The sequence below is a fragment of the Dromiciops gliroides genome, chromosome 3, assembly GCF_019393635.1.
Source record: "Dromiciops gliroides isolate mDroGli1 chromosome 3, mDroGli1.pri, whole genome shotgun sequence".
NCBI lineage: Eukaryota > Metazoa > Chordata > Mammalia > Microbiotheria > Microbiotheriidae > Dromiciops > Dromiciops gliroides.
In genome coordinates this window covers 322,444,554-322,466,957 of record NC_057863.1, presented here as the reverse complement: position 1 = coordinate 322,466,957, position 22,404 = coordinate 322,444,554, and the positions used below count along the sequence as shown (strand labels likewise).

The 22,404-nt window shown below is 36.3% G+C and overlaps 1 protein-coding gene across 1 annotated transcript in view; it reads left to right on the top strand.

Moving 5' to 3' along the window:
• Positions 1–22,404, top strand: part of CFAP44 (cilia and flagella associated protein 44) — a 133,961-nt gene that overhangs the window by 29,467 nt on the left and 82,090 nt on the right. Inside the window, 4 exon segments of the mRNA XM_043990859.1 lie at positions 1,531–1,633; positions 2,428–2,644; positions 16,877–16,991; positions 21,969–22,133. Coding sequence (XP_043846794.1) covers positions 1,531–1,633; positions 2,428–2,644; positions 16,877–16,991; positions 21,969–22,133 — 600 coding nt within the window.

Genomic DNA, 22,404 nt, shown 5'->3' with positions numbered 1-22,404 from the left:
AGTTTTTAACATTAATTAAAAAAATTTTGAGTTCCCAAAATCTTACAAAAGTGAATATTGAAAACTATCTTTACATATAATTTGAAAAAAAATAAAGATCTGGTAAAATAAAAAAAAATGAGTTCCAAATTTTCTCCCTCCTTTCTCCCCTCCCCCTCCCTAAAACAGTAAACACTTTGATATAGGTTATATGTATGCAATCGTGTAAAATGTATTTCCATATTAGTCATGTTGTGAAAGAAGAAACAGACCAAAAGGAAAAACCATGAAAAAAAAATAAAGTGAATATAGTATGCTTTGATTTGCATTCAGACTCCATCAGTTCTTTCTCTGGATGTGGATAACATTTTCCATTATGGGTCTTTTAGAATTGTCTTGGATCACTGTATTGCTGAAAAGAGCTAAGTCATTCATATTTGATCATTACACAATGTTGCTATTACTGTGTACAGTGTTCTCCTGTTTTTGCTCAACTCACTTTGAATCAGTTGATGTAAGTCTTTCCATGTTTTTCTGAAATCCTCCTGCTCATTGTTTCTTATATAACAATAGTATTCCAATATATTTACACACCACAAGCTGTTCAGCCTTTCCCCAATTGATGAGCATCCCCTCAATTTCTAATTCTTTGTCACCACAAAAAGAACTGTTATAAAAATTTTTGTACATGTAGGTCCTTTCCCCTTTTTTATGATCTCTTTGGGATACTGACCTAGTAGTGGTATTACTGGATCAAAGAGTATGGATAGTTTGATTGTCCTTTAGGCACAGGAGAACCTTGAGTTTCTAGGTGCCCACTCTGTACAAGAGGCTGATGGCCCCATTGCTACAAATGCATTTTTTATTGTATTCCTTTCTTCTGGAAAGGGTCTGAGAAAACCTACAATTTTTCCGTTTTCATCATTTTGAGTATTAACTTTTCAAAATGACAAAACCAACAAAAACCAACATAAGGGTCAATCAAAATAATAAAAATTTCATTTGAAAAGTTTATATAGCAATCATTCATTCCAAGCACATTGTTGGTATTTTGATTCATACCAGCTGAGCACCAACTGTGTCTTCTCCATTCAGTTTGTTTGTCTTTGCCTGGTAAAGCAGAAATTTGTCAAGAGTGATATCTTTTGTAGAGGAAAGTTTTTTTTAAAGGGATCAACTTCTTACACAACATATCTTGAAACCTACATTTTTATATGGAAAAAAATTAACTTGACATTGGATCAATTTATAGTCCATGTCATATAGTATCTAGTTAAACCAATAACTATTCTATCTATTCATATAAAATGTATGTTGACATGTTGTCTATGTACATCTAAGATAAAACTCCGGGTTAATAACAACTTTACTTTTAGCTAAAATTGGAGTATTCATTATTAACAAATATTTATGAAATGCTTATTTTTGTACATGTTCCTACAATAAAAGCTCAAATTGAGTGAAATTACTAATGATAAATAATGCATTAGAGTGACAGTTGTATACAGGAGAATCTGATTCTAGTGAATTAGTTAATTTTTATTTTTACAGATTCACCCAGAAAAAACATACTTTGCAGTAGCTGAGAAAGGATTCTATCCAAATGTTGTCATCTATGATTTTCCTGCTGTGAGGCCCTACAGAATCCTCAGAGGTGGGTTCAGTGGAACTTTAAGCATAAACCCTGACCTAAATGTTAAAGGTTACAGAATACAGCAAAAAAGTTTAATATCTTGCCCTTTTACATACTGCCCTTTTATTTCCAGCAAGTTAATTCTGAACACTGGATGTCACACAGGATGTTCAGAATTCCATAGTTTCACTTTGGAATGAATCTACAGCCGATTTTTAATCCCACATTCTGTGTCCCTACTACCTTTTTTCCTCCTCTGTGTGAACTGGCATGTGGGTTCAATGAATGGAGCCAAAATTTATGTTTTCCAACTAAAACACAGTCCTCATCTAGTAAAAACGAATCTTGAAATGCTTCCCAAAGTCAAAGACTTTGATTCAGATTGAATGATTCAGATGATGTGTAATTCTGGATAATACTTGATACTTTCTTCTTTCTCTATAAGAAGGAATAGTATTTGTAAAACACATAGCACAGTGTCTGGTATATGGTAGGTGTCGATTAAATGCTTGCCCCTACCCCGATTATATGGTCATTAGGGAGATCCTGAATCAAAAATGATATGTGTAGGGGCAGCTAGGTGGCGCAGTGGATAGAGCACCGGCCCTGGATTCAGGAGGACCTGAGTTCAAGTCTGGCCTCAGACACTTAAACTTACTAGCTGTGTGACCCTGGGCAAGTCACTTAACCCTAATTGCCTCACTAAAAAAAAAAACAACCCAAAAACCAAATGATATGTGTAAAAAATTTTCCTGTTGATGTAGTAGAAAAACATTTTTTTAATGTTCTTTCCTAACTACCATTCATTCTTCCAGGAGGGACTGATGAAGCCTATGCCTTTGCAAGTTTTAATTTTCTTGGTTCGTTGCTGGCTACTGTGGGTGGCTACCCTGATTACACAATAACGGTCTGGAATTGGAAAGACGAACAGCCTATGCTGAGGACCAAAGCATTTTCCCAGGATATTTTTAAGGTCACCTTCAACCCTGAAAATGAAGAGCAACTTACCACAGCAGGATCAGGTCACATCAAGTAGGTTAAGTGACCAATACATCTAGCTGTCAGTGGAGCTCAAAAGGGATGCCTTGTGAAAAGCTCCTGGAGCTGGGATCTATTTTTCTGGTTAATCTTTGGATTATTTTAAAGTGTGTTATTTTTCCTGCTAACAGCTAACATGATTTTTAACATTCGACATAGAATGGCATTAGTAGAATGGGTTGAGAGATGGAAAGAAGTCATCTAATTCAGTGCTTTACCTTCAAGGAAGTCTTTACCACCTAAGATGTTTATTTAGTCTATTTCAATCAGTCGGTCAATAAATTAGCATGTGCCGGTGTGCCCTGCACTGTGCTAAGCACCAGAGATACAAAAACAAAAGTGGAAGTCTTCTACCCTCAAGTAGCTTACATTATAACAGAACCTACAACCTGTGCCTATATATTACATACACACATAGACATATATGTATAGACACAGATGCTAAATGAATATAAAGTCATGTTTGGAGAGGGCACACTAGTGGCTTCTGAGATCAGGAAAGGTGTCATAGAGAATGCTTGAGCTGAGCCTTGAAAGAAATCAGAGTTTATAAGAGGTGGAAGGAAGGAGGGAGTGCATTCCAGGCTTGGAGGATTAGCTATCGCAAAGGCATGGAGATAGGTTGTGTGAGGGAAATAGCAAACAAGCCAGTAAGGCTGTATTGATGATCAATGTGTAAGGAGCCTGGAAAGTAAAGAAGGGACCAGGTTGTGAAGATATTTAAATGCCAAATAGAGGAATTTCTGTTTAATTCTAAAGGCAACAGGGAGGCATAGGATTTTTTTTTTTTAAGCAGGGGGGTGTGTATGACAAGGTTACACTTACAATGTAGGAAAAAACACTTTTTAGGAAAATCAGTGTAGAGAATGGATTGGAGAGGGGAGAGGCTGGAGGTAGAAAGGCAGATAAGAAGCTGTTGTAATAATCCAGATGAGAGATGATCAGAGTGTGCTGGCCAGCAAGTAGAGAGAAGGAGTTATATATGAAAGATGTGGGGACATAAGGGACAAGATTTTGGCAACTTTGTTGATATTCAGAGTGAGCGTGAAGAATCAAGGATGAAGTCACAAACCTAAGGGACTGGAAGGATGGTGGTGTCCTTGATTATAATAGGGAAGTTCAGAAAAGGGTGGGTTTGAGGGGCAGTAAAGATGAATTTTGGTTTAGGTGGGTTCTGTTTTTAACATGTTGCATTTGAGGTACTTGTGGGACATCTAGTTAGAAATGTCCAATAGTAGTTAGAAATGTGAGGCTGGGGCTCAGGAGAAAGACTAGGGCAAAATAAGTAGGTCTGGGAATCATCTGCAAAGAGATAGTAATGGTAGTTGATGAGGTTTCCAAGTGAGAGGGCATAGAGAGAAGAGAGAAGAGGATAGAGTTTTGGAGTGCATAAACACATATTTTTAGGTGTTGTGACATGAATCCAGGAAAGGAGACGTCAGGTAGAAAAACCAGGAGATAGCAATGCCATGAAAACACAAAGAAAAGAGAGTATCTTGGAGGACAGGATGGTTGGTCAATAAACATTAATTAAGCTCCTAATATATGTCAGGCACTGTGCTAAGAACTGGGGATACAAAAAGGGGCAAAAGACAGTCCTTGCCTTCAAATATAATTGAGGGAGAAAACAAACTAATACATCCAAACAAGCTATATGCGGGATAAATGGGAAACAACCAAAAGAGAGAAGGCACTAAAATTAAGAGGGTTTGGGAAGATGGGATTTTAGTTGGGATTTGAAGTCAGTGAAGCCAGTAGGCAGAGATGGAGAAGGAGAGAATTCCAGGCAGGAAGGAAAGCCAGAGAAAATTCCTGGCTGAGAGATCTTTTTCATGGAATAGCCAGGAGGCCAGTGTCACTGGATTGACAAGTATATGGTGAGGAATAAGGTGTAAGAAGGCTGGAAAGGTCGGAGCAGGCTTTGAATGCCAAACAGAACATTTTGTATTTGATCCTAGAGGTGATAGGGAGTTATTGAAGTTTACTTAGTGATGGGGAGGGGTAGTGACATGGTCAGACCTATCCTGTAAGAAAATGACTTTGATTTCCTGAACAGAGACAGCTAGCAAACCAGGTGATAGATTTCTTCCTAATTATACTAATAGTGAGTTCTGTTGACTACTAAGACATGGGAAGGTGTGTAAGAAGAGCCCTGGAATGAGAGAGACTTAAGAGACTTAGGTTTCAATTCTTCCTTGATGCTTATTAGATGTGTAACCATATACAAGTTAACTTACCTCTCTAAACTTCTCATATTTTACAGTAGTAAAATGGGAATAATAATAATAATAGCAACAATAATAAATAATATGCTATCTGCCTTATAGATTTGTTACGAAAGTTCTTTGTAGGTCTAAGTGCTCATGTACTATAGCAAGGTGAGTTTTTGCTTTAGTTTCATCAGTTCTTGTTTCAAGGGGCCCATCTCAAACCTTTAATAGATATCAATTTGCCAGCTGTGTAGAAGATATATTGGAGAGGAGAAACTGGATGCAGGAAGCCCGGTTAAGAGGCTATTGCAATTATTCTGGTAAGAGGTGATGAGAACTCGACATAGGATGGTGTGAAGAGAAAGGAATAGATGTGAGAGACACTGTAGAGGTAGAAGTGACAGTTATTGTCAACTGACTGGATGTTGATGAAATGGGTAAGGGCAAGTATAGAGTTGTGATTGTCAGTTATAGAGGTTAGATTATAGAGAGTATAGATTATGTTGTGAACCTGGGTGAAGAACGATGGTGCCTCAGTTATATGAAGGGATATTAGGAAGAGAAGTGGACTTAGGGGAAATGAGTTTTGTTTGGAGAAATCAGAAAAATGAATTTAAGATGCTTATGGAACATCCAGCTGGAGATATAAGACAAGTCATTGATAAGACCAGAGCTCAGGGGGCAGCTAGGTGGCACAGTGGATAGAGCACCGGCCCTGAATTAAGGAGGACCTGAGTTCAAATTCGACCTCAGACCCTTGACACTAACTAGCTGTGTGACCCTGGGCAAGTCACTTAACCCCATTTGCCTCACCAAAAAAAAAAAAAAAAAAAAGACCAGAGCTCAGGAGAAAGATAAAGGAGAGGTGTAGATTTGAAAGTCATCTGCTATGGAAATTGACATGAAGCAAAGAGAGAGAGAGAGACAGAGACACAGAGAGAGAGACAGAGAGAGCCAGAGACAGACAGAGCCAGAGACAGACAGAGACAGGGACAGATAGATAGAAACAGACAGAGAGAGAGACAGAGGAGACAGAGAGGCAGAGAGGCAGAGACACAGACAGAGAAAAAGAGAGAGACAGAGAAAATGATACTGCTGCCAAGGAGACTGAAATGGATCAATCAATCATTCAGATAGGATATGGAGAACTAGTATTATAAAAAGTTATGGAGGAAAGAATAGTGTGGCAGAAGGGATTGTCAACAATGTCAAATGCTTAGAGAGGTAAAGGATGAAGGCTGAGAGTCATTGGATTTAGCAAATAAAGAAATTGTTGGTGAACTTGGGCAGACCAGCTTATTTTGGGTGGTGGGCTTGGGAACTAAATTGAAGTGAATTGAATGAGAGGTAAGAAAATGATGTGCAAATAGCTTTTTCTAGGAGTTTATGAAAGGGAGGAGACATAGGTAGGATGATAACTTGAGGGGATGGCATCAGGTGAAGACTTTTTAAAGGATGGCCATATTTATAATGAACACTAGGAGCCAAGAGAAATGTAAAAGAAACTAGAACTTCCAGGGGAACAGAAACAATTCTATATCAGGATAATTTGTTTTAAGTTAAACGGGTTGGGGAAATCAAATTGCTGGGGGAAAATAAGAAAAGTTAGGTGGAATCAAGGATATCAACAAGATTGAAGGCTCAGACCAAGGCTACTATCAGCCCAGAACAGAGGAAAATCTCCTGAAGAAATTTCTGTGGACTGAATTCAGCAAGGCAAGTGGGTAACAGAGAAAATTTGGAATTGGAGTCAGAAGATCTGAATTCAAATCCCAACTTTGTTACTTGTTACCTGTGTGATTTCGGGCAATCCACTTAACCTCTTTGGGTATTATTTTCCTGATCTGGAAAATGAATGGGCTAGACTAGATGAACACTAAGGTTCCTTCCAATTTCCAGTTTTTATAGTCTAGTGGACACCAACTGAATCAAACTTCAGGAGGCTTTGAGGACTTGCGTTTTTACTTGAAATCAAAGGATCAGACTGAGAGCCTGACAGAAATAGATTTTGATCCTATAGGGACTAATGGATGGAGTTAATGGCTCGGTTTTAGAAGGCAGAAGTAAGGGTGAGTGAGCAAGAGAGACAGTGACAAATGTGAGACATCAAGGAAAAAAACCAGAAGTTGGAAGAGTAATTAAGCAGGAGATGATGGAAAGGAATTCTTTTGTGGTTTAAAAAAATTTAAATTAGTAACTTATTGATCTTATTGAATAAATTGAAGCTGGAAACCTGTAAATCTTCTAATCTGTAATAATTTGTACTTTGAGTTTTACTGGAACTACTGTAGAAATAGATATGCATTCCATAATTGAGTGCTTTGCTATATAATGTATTTGACAGAAAAAAAAGATGGAGTTATGCCACTGGGGAAGTGAAAGAGGTAGGATCACAAATTCCAAGCATGCAGTTTTTGGAAAAGAAAATCACTCCCACCCCAACTTTTTGAATACTATGGGATGATAGTGGAAAGTTATCCAGAGAAACAGTAGAGGGAATATGAAGAGGGGAAGCCTTTTATTTTTAGGAAATCCCAAAGGTAGAGAATGGGAGGCATTTTGTAATACAAACCCCTCATAGCATCTGCTTTTACAAAAATTGACAGCTTGTGCTCAATAGGAAAGTGATTTAGATGGCAGCAGCTGTTCAGTCTTTAAAAATTCACCCTACAGCTAGAAAGCCCTCCCTCAAATTTGTCTACCCAGCAGGAGAGCAGAAACATGAAGCAAGAAGATGAAAATAAGACTGAACAATAGAAGGGAAGACAGACAAAAGCAAAGTACCAAGAAATTAAGACAACAGAAATGAAACCCACACTTGAAAATTGACTTCAGCATCATGGCATTCAGAAGGAAAATTATTCTAGCAACACAGCAGTAAATATGAAGATTACTTAAGCAATGGAACTGACTGGCAATGACAATAATCAGAGGGTCACTGAACAGAATTGTCTCAACCTTGCATTTATCCAGTAATCATGTATAGTCTTAATTTATGTGAGCAAAATTTTTGTTGGAGAAGAGCCTTTTAAACTTTTTGCGCTACTAAGTCAAAAACTTTCTTTGGGGTAATAAATAAATAAGAGACAGTAGAGTTTTACATTTTCTAGTTAGTTGTGTGACCATGAAGATATAAATCTGCCACATAAAATAATCTGCAAAAATTCTCCCTTTCCATCTCATATTTTCATAGACACCACTATAGATCAGTTCTCAATGATTTTATTGCTATCAGAAAGAAGGCATATGGATTGCTCATTACCGATGTCCTCTAAATCACCTTTTTGAAAGAACTGTTACCTATATTTTTTATATTTTAGGGGTAACTTCCTTTTCCTGAGATACCTTATAAAATGATCACTCAGTGTTTTCACGATTATTCTGCCTCTCATATGGACTTCCTCAGTTTGTACTTGGCCTGGGGCAACCATTCTTCCTAACTTCCTTAAAAGTACTATTTCTATTTCCTCATATGGTACAAGGCATATTAAAGTCTGAATGCCACGTCTCTACTGTTATTGTTAATGAAAATAGATAATTATAAAAACACTGAAAAATCTGTTAAATTTTCCATCTATTTGTTTTTCTTCTGCCAGTTTCATCTATAATTGATCTGGAGATGATATAATTTAGAAGGTCTCAAGACAAACTTGAGGTGATACTACTTGTAATTTTCCACCGTCTTCCTCTGTAAGTTTTATAAATGAATAAAACTACAACATCCTATTTTAATGATACATTATGGTATGAAGGTGACTCTGAGTTCTTAAAAGTTATACCACTGGAGTGTAAATTGTGGTGGTTCTTTCAATCTGGAAAGGCTTCAGGTATAGTCCTGGTGATGGATTGAGTCGGCAGTCCAAAAATGAAGAAAGTTAAGCACAGAGAGGCTCTCAATCAGTATGTTGGCCTGGTGTTTAATCTTTTGTGTATGGAAGTCATAAGATAAAAAAAATATAAAATGGCCCTTGGTCCTGTATGCTAGGTTGATGGTTCCCCTTCTCTTCTACAATGATGTGGTAGGATAACTGTAAAGAGGAGAGAATTAGAGAAGAGGTTTTAAACCATCTATAAATATTAATTTAAACATGAGATCTTTGTCTTATGGACCATCACATTGACATTATTAGAAGAACTGGAGGATATTGGCATGTACAATAAGAAGTTGCTACAAAATGGAAAGCTGGTACTTAAATTTTCCTTGGAAAAAAGAAAAAAGCTGGTGAAGCTAGTGTCATAATGCAACAAGAAAGTAAAGAGAGACACATGGTTGACTCATCTTGCACTATTTGTAAATATACACAAAAAGAACACTATGAAGATCAAAGTTTTGCACAAATATCTACTATAGAGAATGGAGAGGTAGAGAAATTTTATGAAGAACATGACAATATCTTGTAAATCAACTCAGCAGATACTTTGATACTAAGTGACTTCAGGAAGAGGGAAAGATAACAAAAATGTCATTCAACTTTAAGAAATGAAAAAGGCCAAGGGCTTTTGGAGTACTTTAAAAGAGTTGTGAGGAGAGAAGAAAGGCTCTGGGCATGGCTTGGAGAAATGAGCTTCATTACAAAAAATGAAATAGATTCTGAACAACCAGGAAATTAATGCGGTCCATTGACCACAATCCACTGACTAGGAAGACCTTGGGGGTTCTTAGCCATTTTTGTGCTATGCATCCATTTGACACTCTACTGAAGCCAATGGACCTCTTCTTGGAATAATTATTTTAAATGTATAAAATAAAATACATACGCTTGAAATGGAACCACTTATACTGAAATACAGTTTTCAAAATTGATTTTTAAAAAGACAACCAAGTTCAAAGACCTTAGTTTGAGTGTTGTGAAAATTTCTAAGTCTGACGAGGGAAAGAAACAGCAAAGTTTCCAAGCTGAATAAAATAGGTTTATTGAGAGAGGGCCTATCTCACGATAAAGCTGGCCAGTCAGGGGTAGAACCTGAAAGACCCCGAGTAGTGTCACTCAGCTGCTTTTATACACCAACAGGGCTGTACAATATTTATACCATCCTATTTTTAGACCCATAAAACATGTACACAGGTTGATCATCCAGACTTCCTCTCAATTTGCAGTCCATATACACATGGAAGACCATAGGTTGATCAGCCAAACTTCCTATTAGCCACTGGATGATCACTATATCTGCCAACTAGAATTACGGAACCACCTAATACTATGATGGAAAGGATGAGAAGCTACAGATGATGGCTAGAGATTGTTTCTAGCAGACTTGATGATCATCTGACATTGGCGAATCAGAACAGTGTTGCTAACCAGAATCAGAATAGCATTGCTAATAATAGGGGATTGTAATTAGCTCGATGGTATCTGTTTTACCTAATATTGACTTAATCCTACTAATAAAATAAAATATCTAACTATAGTTAATCACACATTTTTAGTTGATAATACTGATTATTGCCACAATTAAAGATGTTTAAATCTCTTATAACTAAGGGGTGGGGAAAATCTCACTCACATAAGTTAGAGAAAAATGTAAAAATTAAAATCAGATTAATAGAAAGAATAAGCATGAGAAGACACTATAACAGTTGCAGATAAACAGTGCCTCACACATAGCAAGCCCCATTAACAAATGATTCCTGAATTGTTGAATTGTAACAGCTTCAGCCTGATTAGTCACCAACTTATCAATAGATGCTTGAAAACAGAAAACAAGGAAAAGTCAAAGGTTTTATTTAAAAATTTAGTGTGTTAAAGTTATCAGGGAGGGGCAGCTAGGTGGCACAGTGGATAGAGCACCAGCCCTGGAAGTCAGGAGGACCTGAGTTCAAATCAGGGCTCAGACACTTAACACTCACTTACTGACTGTGTGACCCTGGGCAAGTCACTTAACCCCAGTTGCCTCAAAAAAAAGTTATTAGGGAAGAACACTAAGCTGACTGTGAACTTCCTTAGCCAGGAAAAACCTAATCTTGCTTAGTATAGAGGACATGTCACTCAGTGTAGACAGAGGAAGTACACACAATTCATAATGACCATTTTCATTAAAGCTTTACTACTCAAAACAAAAATTTTTTGGCTTGCCTCTCTTGTAATTTTAAGTGAAAGACAGAGCTAAAGGGATAGAGGGAATTCAGTAGGGAAGCAGCTATATTTAGAAGCACCCGTTCCCTCCCAACCCCCCAATAAATAACAACAAATCAAAATAGCCACTTGGTGAGGTTGGAAGTTCTAAATAAGAGGGATTCTCAAACAGAAGAGGAACTCAAAATGGACAGTTTTCAAGTTTTTCTCTTTTTTATTATGTGATTATAAACATTTCAGGATATGAAGAAAAAGCTGATTGTATATGAAACTGAACTGTTAATACTATAGTTTGCTTTTTAAGATACATATCATATTTAGCACCAGTTGTAACAAAACTGCCCTTGTTATGTTCCCTTATGAGCTGCTTTTTATTTGTACTTTTAAAAATACTTAATTGATGTTATTTTCCTTATGTATCTTTATCACTGTTCACTAACTCCTCTCCCCGAATAGAAATCCCTCCTTATAACAAATACATAGAGTCAAGCAAAATAATTCAACACATTGACCATGTCTGAAAATGTTCATTTTGTACCTCTAGTCCATCACCTTTCTGCCAAGAGGTGGAAGCATGCTTCATCACCAGTTTCTGAAGTCATGATGGCTTACTGCATTGATCAGAGTTCTATAGTCTTTCAAGGTTGTTTTCCTTTACATTATAGTAATCATTGTGTAAATTGTTTTACTCCTTTTACTGTGCTTCAGCTCATAAAATTCCCATGTTTTTTGAAATTTGTTATATTTGTTATTTTTTATGGTGTAATAATATTCTATTTATTGCATTTCATACACCACCACTATTCCCCAATTCAATGGGAGTCTACTTTATTTCCAGGTTCTTTACAACAGTTAAAAAAAGTTGCCTATAAATATTTTTGTACATATAGGTAATTTCTCTGTCTTTTAAAAATTCAATTTTATTTTGTTTTTAGATCCACATTCTCTTCCTTTCATCTTACCCCTCTCCCCATTTAGAAAGCAAGAAAAATGAAACCTAATACAAACATGTATAGTCAAGCAAAACAATTTTTACATTAGCCATGTTTAAAAAAATAGATCTCAATCTGTACTTTGAGTCTATCGCCTCTCTTTCTGGAAGTGGTTAGTATGTTTTTATCACGACTCCTCTGGAATTATGGTTTGTCATTGTGTTGATCAGAGTTTCTAAGTCTTTCAAAGTTGTTTGTCTTTACTGTATTTTTATAATTGTATAAATTGTTTTCCTGGTTGGGCTCGCTTCATTTTGTATCAGTTCATACAATTCTTTACAGGTTTCTCTGAAACTATCCCCTTCATCATTTCTTATATGGCCATATTATTCCATTGCATTCATATATCATAATTTGTTCAGCCATTCCCCAGATGTTTATTTTCTTCAGTCTTTGAACCCTTTGAGTGTGTATAACTACAAATAGTATCATTGGATCAAAGAGTATGTATAGTTTAGTGGCATTTTTGTTCAGTTTTCCAGAATGGTCAGATTCATTCATAGCTTCACCACAGTGCTCAGTGTGCCTGTCCTTCCACATTCTTTCCAATTGTGCTTTTCATCATTTATTATTATTGTCTGTCTGAGGGTATGTAACATAGAACCTCAGAGATTTTTGTTTTGTTTTGTTGTTTTTGGCAGGGCAATGAGGGTTAAGTGACTTGCCCAAGGTCACGCAGCTAGTAAGTGTCAAGTGTCTGAGGCCAGATTTGAACTCAGGTCCTCCTGAATCCAGGGCTAGTGCTTTATCCACTGCACCACCTAGCTGCCTCCCTCATAGAAGTTTTAACTAATTTTTGTAGTGATTTTGGAGTGTTCCTATCCTTTGAGAACTGAGATAATACTTTTATTCTTTTACATTTGCACCAATTCCCTATATATCCTATGTGTCAGACCTTTATTAAAGAAATTTGCTATATTTCCCCCAGTTAACTGTTTCTCTTCTAGTTCGAGCTGCATACGTTTTGCTTGTAATAAACCTTTTCAATTAAATGTAATAAAAAGTTTCCATTTATCTTCTATGATCAACTAAATTTTTTGTTTAAGAATTTTACAAAGGATCTCTTTCCTCTAATTAAAAAAAAATTATATGACCTCTTATATTTAGATTATGTATCCATTTGGAAGGGATAGCTAGGTGATGCAGTGAATAGATTGCCAGGCCTGGAATCAGTAAAACCTGAATTCAAACCTGGCCTCAGAAAAACTCACTATCTTAAAAAAAAAGAACGAAAAAGAAATAAAAAGAAAAAAAAGAAACTCACTACCTGCATGACCTTGGGCAAGTCAATTAACCCTGTTTGCCTCGGTTTCCTCATCTGTAAAATGAGTTGGAGATGGAAATGGCAAACCATTCTAGTATCTCTGCCAAGAAAACCCCAAATGGGGTCACAAAGAGTAGGGCAGGACTGAAACAACTGAACAACAACAAAAAAATCCATTTGGAGCTTGTTATGTTATATGTGGTGAAAGATGCTAGTCTACAGCAAATTTCTGCCAGACCATTTTCCAGTTTTCTTTGCAGTTTTTGTCAAGCAGGGAGTTCTTGCCTTATTAATTGGTGTCTTGCATTTATTGAACATTGCGCGGATACATTTGATTGCTTCTGGGTCTTATTTAGTTACTCTTATTTCATTGGTTGACTTTTATATTATTTAATTAATAATAGCATTAGTGAGAACTGTTTCATAGGAAAATTTGGGATTTGTTAATACTAGGCATTGGGATTCTTATTTCTCAAGATTAATTTTATTATTCTTTTATATTTATATAACATAACCCTTTGTTAGTTTGATTATTATGGTGTTGTCTATATATAAATTTAGGTAGTATGATCCATTTTATTATATTGGGACAACCCATCAATGAGCAATTAATATTTTTTCAATTATTAGTCTTCCTTTATTTCAATAAAGAATGTTTTGTAGCTTTATTTATATAAATTCTAAGTATGTTGTAGTGGGTCAAGTCCAGATATTTTAGATGTTCCGTAGTCACTTTGAATGTTTTTTTTTCTATCTTCTATTGGGTTTTCTTAGTTATAAAAAAGAAAGACTAATATTTTTATGGGTCAGTTTGACATTGTGCTATTTTGCTGGTTATTATTTCAATTGCTTGATGTTGTGGATCCCTTTGACAGTCTGGGGAAGTCTGAGCTCCTCTTCTCAGAATAATGTTTTTAAATGCATAGAATACAATAAAAATTTACAAAATATTACAAAGGAAACCAATTATATTGAAATAAAGTTATCAAAATATTTTTTAAAATTCATGGACCACCAGGATAAGAATATTTGATCTAGAGCAGTGATCCTCAAAATTTTTGATCTCAGAATTCTGTTACATTCTTAAAAATTATTGAGGATCCCAAAGAACTTTTGTTTTGTTATATCTATTGATATTTACCATATAAGAAATAAAAATCAAAACTTAAAATATTCATTTATTAATTCATTAATTATGACATATAATGTCTAATATGTAATGAACTCATTACATGTTAATATAAATAACCTATTTTATGAAAATAATTATTTTCCAAAACAAAAAATTATTGGAAAAGTGGTATTGCTTTTCTTTTCTTTTTTCCTTTTCATTTCCTTTCTTTCTCTCTCTCTTTCTTTTTGTAAATTTCCTTATTAATGTCTTTCCTAATAGAAGACAGTTGGATTCTTATATTTGTTTCTGCATTCAGTCTATTGTGATATTCTGTTTTGGTTGAAGTATATGAAGACAATCCAGCTCCACAAAGATATGTAGTTGGAAAATGGAGGAGTGTTTTAATAAGCAAATAACATTTTAGTATTGTTATGAAAAGTCTTGACCTCTCAGACACTGTTAAAAGGTCTTTGGGACTCTTGGGGATAGCAGACCATACTTAAAACTGCTAACCCAAAAGAATATATCTAATCTCTCACCATTTTTATAGAACCACTAAAACTATGAATGTCTTTAGACCATGTGATTTCAAACAATGCCAAATCCACTGGTTCTCTTCTTTTCCACTGCAATTATGAGCTCACAGAGCTCATGGGCTAAAGATATTCTCTTCTAAAGACTGAATTTCTGATGATATCAGAGGAGAAATTAAAAATTATTGAGAAATCTCAATTTTGGCTAATCTACTCCTACCATGTTATCCTATAGCAATAGAGTTATTTTGTCCTAGAACAGATGAAAAAATACGCACACATCTATCTATCTATCTGTCTATCTATCCATGTATATGTATATACACACACCTTTCTCATCTCAAGGCAATAATTCTTATTGGACAGTGTTGAACATGTCATATTTTACCTGTGTGTCTCATGTGGAACCACCTACATTCTCCCTACACCTTGTCATGACTGTTGTCTTTGAGATTGATCAGCTTTCCTAAAATCTTTAGTACTGTTAGCCAAGGTTTCATGGTGAACTTGAATCTGAGGGTACATGTGATTTCTAGAGCTGCCTATGAAATTTATACCAATATCCCCAACTGAGGAGTTGAAGTATACCACTAGGATGGTGGAAAGTTCATGATATAGTTAGTAGAACTAGTGTCCTGTATTACAGGGTAGGGTAAGAGTTAAGGTCAATCCTCCGATGGTCTAAAGACCCATCACATGGATGGATTTGTTCTACTGGCTTTTCCTTTATCAAATCTGATTGGATACCAAACTGTGCACATAAGGGGTAATCCCAACATTTCCCTTCCTTTTTATTCATTTACATAGGTAACTTTTAGAAATTTGAGGTCTGGGCTATTCTAGACCTCATAGTATAAAAGAGATAATTATTTCTCCTTAAATTAATTTTCATTTGCCTCTGACACATCTTGGCTGTGTTGCCCTGGTCAAACCACTTTTATCTCTCAGTGTTCCAAACAAGGTTCTATGACTGAGGTATAGGATAGTTACCGATATGCATTGGTGGGTTTCTTCAATGGAAATTCCCTAATGAATGAAATCACAGGTGCAGACAACAACAACAAAATCTTGTTACATTTGGTCAATTTTTCTAGCCCTTTTGGATCCCAGTGATGTCACCTGACATGTTGGCCATCCCTTCCTGTTGCATGGCAAGCATCCATGTCTTCATCCAAGCCTTTACTTTGCAAACCTTAAAGTACTGTATAAATGTGAATTATTGTTTTAATAAATAACACATTTATATAGCACTTAATGGCTTAAAATATATTCCTTATAACAACACTATGAGACATGTGGTACTATAGATATTACTATCTCCATTTTACTCATGAAGAAACTGAAGCTCAGAGACATAAACTTCCCCACTGTCATGAAGTGTTAGAGACAGAATTTGAACTCAGGGCTCATTCTATTACAACAAATGGGACTAAATACACCTACAACACTCCATTACATAGCATCATAGAATTTCAAACTAAAAGAGACCTTGGCAATAATTTCTTATAACCCCCTCATTTTATAGTAGAGAAAAATGAGAGCCTTCGAGGTTAAGTGTCTTGTACAAGGTCACATAGAGTAAGTAGCTCAAGGTTAACAATGATTCCATTTTCCAAAGGTTCTTTGGTATAATTATTCAACAATTGCCCAGTACCGATTTCTCCCTCTTGTTCATAAAGATATCATGAGGAAGACTCTGATGGAGGCAGGATGGAAAATCCCAATGAGGATGTCCTCATTATATTTAAGGGACATTTGGATCTCCCTCACCTAGGGGCATTGACACAAAGGAACTAAATATTTAGCTTAAGTTCCTTACAGTCATTGCTGGTTATTTAACAGAATGTTAAGCTTCTTTTCCCTTGCAATTTTTAGAAGGAAAAAACTATAGAAAATATATATGCCTTCCGACAGAACAGAACTGAGCTAGGTTTTAGCTGGCTTCATTTGAACCTTTCAAAATAAAATGCTATGATGATAAAGAATATTTGCTCTGAGGCATATTTGCATTGCACTTTTTTTTCTTCTTCTGTGTTTAGGTTCTGGTTAATGGCCTTAACATTCACTGGCCTTAAACTACAAGGATTTTTGGGTAGATTTGGCAAAACAGCAGTGACTGATATAGAAGGTTATATAGAACTGCCTGATGGGAAAGTAAGTACTATTTTTTTTTTATCAATTTAAGAAGTTTGGCAGAAATAAGGAAGCTGATCAATGTTAAACTGTAAAGTATTTTTCTCCAGGTTTTCCTTTGATTTTTAATATGAATACGTACATTTCCACTGTGTAATCAGTATGTACATACTATTTTGTATTCTGCCTTTCATTTAACATTACTTAATAGAAGCGTTTCCATGTATTGGCATACTTGTAATTTTAAATAATGATATCTTATTTATAATAGTATATATAATATAGTATTCAATAATAGTAATTTACCACTCCTCCAGTAAACACAAGTGCCTACTCTGTGTGGAAGGCAGCAGGGGATAAGAATAGAGGGCTGGCCTACAAGTAAGGACAGACCAGAATTCAAATCCTGCCTCTTATTCATACTAGCTGTGTGACTGTAGGCAAGTCCCTTAAACTTTTAAGTGTCCTAATCAACTCCATAGGACACAAATTACAGGAGCTGCTCATCTTCATTGGATCTAAGGTGTTTCCTTTTGTTGTTGTTATCAAGTTGAATTCATCCTGTCTGACTCTTTGTGACCCCATGGACTGTGTGGTTTGCTTGACAAAGATATTAGAGTTGTTTTTGCCATTTCTTTCCCCAGTAGATCAAGGCAAACAGGATTAAGTGATTTCCCCAGGAACACATAGCCAGTGTTTGAAGCTGGATTTGAACTAAGGTCTTCTAGACTCCAGACCTAGCTCTATCCACTGAACCACCCAGCTCCAAAGGTCTCTTTACACCAGAGAATTCACAGTGGTCTGAATAATGAGGATGCTAGTGCTGCTGCCCCCACTACCAGCACCATCAACAACAACAATATGCAAACCGCTATGCTAGGTGGTTAGGTGTAGGGAAGATTGAAAGGTAAATAAGAATTGATTTTCAGTCCCCAGGGAATAGATTGTATTATATTTTTATTTTTAAAAATTTTGTGGTTTCCAATGTTTTGCTTTTTACATTAGTAGAAGGAAATGATCATTTTAAAGCACCTACTGTGTGCTGGATGCTTTGCAAATATTATCCCATTTGATCCTCATGACAGTTCTGTGAGTTAGCTGCTGTTGTTTTTTCCCTTTGACAGTTGAGGAAACTAAGGCAGATTATCATTAAGTGACCTGCCCAAGGTCACACCGCTAATAAGTGTCTAAGGCTGGATTTGAACTCAGGTTTTCCGGACTCCAAGCCCAGCACTTGACCTACCTGTGCTACTTAGCTGCCTCAGTATGGTGCTGCTGGAAACATGTTTGTACAAATGATTTCTCTCCCCATTCCTCATTCCCCATCCCCCACACTTTCTCAATTACTTACTTGGCATATATAACCCAGAGTGGAACTACTGGATCCAAGTAGATGAAAAGTTTTGGAGCTCTTGTTAAAGGTGAGCCACCAAGTAGCTCTCTGGGAGGAAGAAAAAAAGACCATTTATAGTGCCACCAACATCTTTGCCAATAAGCCATCATATCTTTTTAATTCATTTGCTATTTTAGTTTGCATGTCTTCTGTTGCTAGTAAGGCTGTGTATTGTGTGTGTGTTTTCCTTTCTATTTCCTCGATGTTGACCACTTATACATTAGAATCTGACATGATATAATTATACATTATTTCTTTATTTTGTTGGGTTTTTTCTGATTTGTTTGATATTCTGGTACTATATTTTATTCTGCAAAGGTTTTCACATTTTTACCTAATTAAAGCCAGTCTCCATTTCCTGAATAGTTACAAATCTAATCCATAGCTGAGATAATGCACTAATATCTTTTCTTCCTTTTTTTCTTAATCCCTTCTAAGTTTTCATGGGCTTTTTATGTTTAACTCTTTGACTCTTAGAGAGTATATTTTCATTATGGAGAAAGATTTTGATTGAAAGTTATTTTTCCTCCATACTATTATCTAAGTATCTTAACAACATTTATTAAATTGTGATTACCTTAACTATTTTTGTGTTACCTCAGGTTATCCATAAGTAAGGTCTTCTAATAGTTTGATTCTTTAATAGCCTGGGGTCCAATGATGACCAAGTGCCTGATCTTATTAGTTCATGAGGAGACAAGTTTGTCTGTACCAGCCCATATCTGACAATGCTCTGGGGATAACACCAATGTCTTTGAGAGAGCCAGCACCCTCTATCCCCTAGTTCCACTCCTCTTAGGTGGTGTAAGAGGCTTTATTCCATTGTACTCATGATTGCTGTCCCCCTCACTTATGGGGTTTTGCTGCTGTTTCATTGGAATCAATTAGAACAACAGGCTTTAATTATATGTAGTTTTTTGCTTATAACCATAAAAGAAAAAGGACTAAAGAACAAATTTATATTGTATTATATCATATTATTTTGATCATATTATATTACATTATATCATATGGCACATCTCATTGCATCATATCTCAAATATTACATCTCATCTCATATATCACATCAACCACCCTTTGGGCTGAATGCCTTATAGCTCCTATAAGACCCAGAATTCCTCATCTGCTTAGTTTGTAGGCAAATCCACAAACCCAGGACATTAAAGCAGCTTTCTTTGCTAATAGTCATTCCCCAAAATAATAGCTATCCCTGCTGCAGAGTCCATGTTCGGTCAGTTCAAGGATTCAGTGGGCACTAGGCTGGTAGTCCCCATTTTCCTCCTCAAGGGAAGCATTACCTCGGTTGAATTGGACACTGATTCTTCCTCCTTGCTTCCAGCTGTTCTGCCTCAGCCAGCCATTTCTCTGACTTTTCTTGCCACATAGACTCATGGTGCACCCTAGACTCTGCTCCTGCCCAGGGGTGACTAGAGGGCTTGAATTAGGATCTCTCTCTGCTGATGGTCATCTTGTTTTGATTTCTGTGTCTCTGTGTCTGTCTCTGTCTTTCTCTGTCTCTCTGTGTCTCTCTGTCTTTGTCTCTGTCTCTCTGTGTCTTTGTCTCTGTCTCTCCTTTTCTGTCTGTCTGTCTCTCAAACCTGTCTAGTGTACCTCCCCCGCATTAGGGACTCTTCTTCCCCATTTCCTCATTTTTTACGTGTTCCAGGCAATGCAAGTGCACCATGTTCCTCTCCATTGCCCTTTGGTAATCCTCAACTTAACTTTTTCAGAGATTCTAATATTCTGTCACTTGAAACTATTTCTGTAAGTATTGATCTTTAAAAATATGGGTTTTTGTTTCAGGGAGGAATTAAAACAACCATTGAATCTTCCAAAGGCAATACAACCTCATCAATTCTAAGTCCATTCATTGTCCTTTTACAGTGTGTCTAAGACAAATATACTAATGGAAAAATTCAATATAATGACCATCCTACAGTTTATCATAGTCTGGACAATAGACATTCTTAGAACTTTGGGTTTTTAGATGCTGTTACATTTTAATAATTGTCACATATTAATATGTAGTAGGTTAAGTCCAACATCATAAGTATATTCCTATCTATCTCTTTTTCCTGATGAATTTTATCATATTTTAATGAAAATATTGCCCAGGGATTTTAATGACTTTTACATCAAATCTATTAACTTACAAAGTATTATTGCTAGGTTGGTGAGTACTATGGACTTGGTAAGAGGGTCCCATGAGACTTTCTCCATCTTCTGCATAGGGGTAGTTTTGAATGTGGAGGTCTATAATCATTTTCTTGTGAGCAGGTAAGGGGGTTGTTTTGGGACTGTGTGCTAAACTGTTCATCCTGATCAGTAGGTGATGGAAATTGCCCTCTTTTGCTGAAAAATAGTCTCACTCTGTTCTTATGTGCATTAGGCTGCTCTGTTTTTTTTGTTTGTTTGGGTTTTTTTAACCACATTATTTGGGAGTGAGTGGACGGGTTTATCTGGAGCTTGTGGGAGTCACAGCCTCTCCTCTGCCATCTTGGCTCTGCCCCCAAGGGGGTTGTTTTCCTAGGAAAACATGATTACAGTAGAAATGTAGAGTAGCCATGCTATGGTATTTTTGGCTATGTCCAAAAACTATGACTCCATCTACACTTTGAGTCTATATCCTGTCTATCAGGAGGTGCATGGTATGTTTCCTCATGAGTCCCCAGAAATTGTGGTTGCTCATTGCGATGATAAGAATTCCTAAGTCTTTCAAAGTTGTTTGTTCAGATGGCATTCTGAAGAGAGAATACCATTTTTAGTATTTGTCTTATATCATCTGCTTTTGCTTCAATTTCCATACTTGTATTTTTTAAAACTCTAAGCAGCACACTTATTAAAAATATTTTTACTTTTTACTCTGTCCTTTTTTAACCTATAAACTACTCAGAGAGACAAGATCAGTGCAAATGAGACAATTAACTAGTGAACATTAGAGAGTATCTAAGTAGGCATTAGATTGAATGGTCTGAAGAATTCATTATATATCTCCATTTATGGGTATTTTAATTTCCTTTTTAAAAAAATGTTCAGAATGCAAAATCAAATAAAAGAACTTTGATCCTAAAAAACCCAACAAATTAGAAGCTCTGGATTGTGCATTTCTATTAAGAATTAGCAACTAGCAATTTTGATTTTGTTAAAAATAATTCTGGGGGCAGCTAGGTGGCGCAGTGGATAAAGCACAGGCCCTGGATTCAGGAGTACCTGAGTTCAAATCCGGCCTCAGACACTTGACACTTACTAGCTTTGTGACCCTGGGCAAGTCACTTAACCCTCATTGACCCACAGAAAAAAAGAAAAAAAAAGGAAAGTAAGTTTAATTTGCACGAAGAAGACCTTTTAGAAGAATAGGATGATATGCATGATGTGAGAGGTACTCTGACCCTACTTTTACTTTAAAACATGACCTTGGCCCTGGGTTCTGTTGTGGAGGACTACCGTCGGCATTTTACCTGCTACATGGAGTTTCTTAGCTCAACCAAACACTCCAACCATTTGTGGAATAACCTATTAGCACGATACTTTCTTGGGAAGAAAGTATAATTCTTATCACAAGTTTTTAGTAACAAATGCTTATTTCTTCTCTCCATGCCTGAAAGGTACTCTCAGGATCAGAGTGGGGCAACTTGCTGCTCTGGGAGGGGGGCCTCATCAAGGTAGAGCTTTGTCGACACGCACGAAGAACCTGCCATATTGGGCCCATTAACCAGATAATGCTGGATGAAGGAGAAGTCATCACAGCTGGAGAAGATGGATGCATTAGGGTGAGTTTCTTTGTGGATTTGGACAGAATCCTTTTTTTTTGCAATCCATCTCTTTCTTAATGGTTGGAAATAAGAATGGGTATAATTAGAATTAAGGTTGAATTTCTCTCAAAGGCTGTTCAATAAATGGGGTGAGTGACATTGTGCTATAAGATCAGGCTCACTTTAATTCTTATGTTCATTGTTCAGTTGTTTTTTAGTCGTGTCCAACTCTTCATGACCCCATTTAGGGTTTTTGGGGTGGAGATACTGAAGTGATTTGCCATTTCCT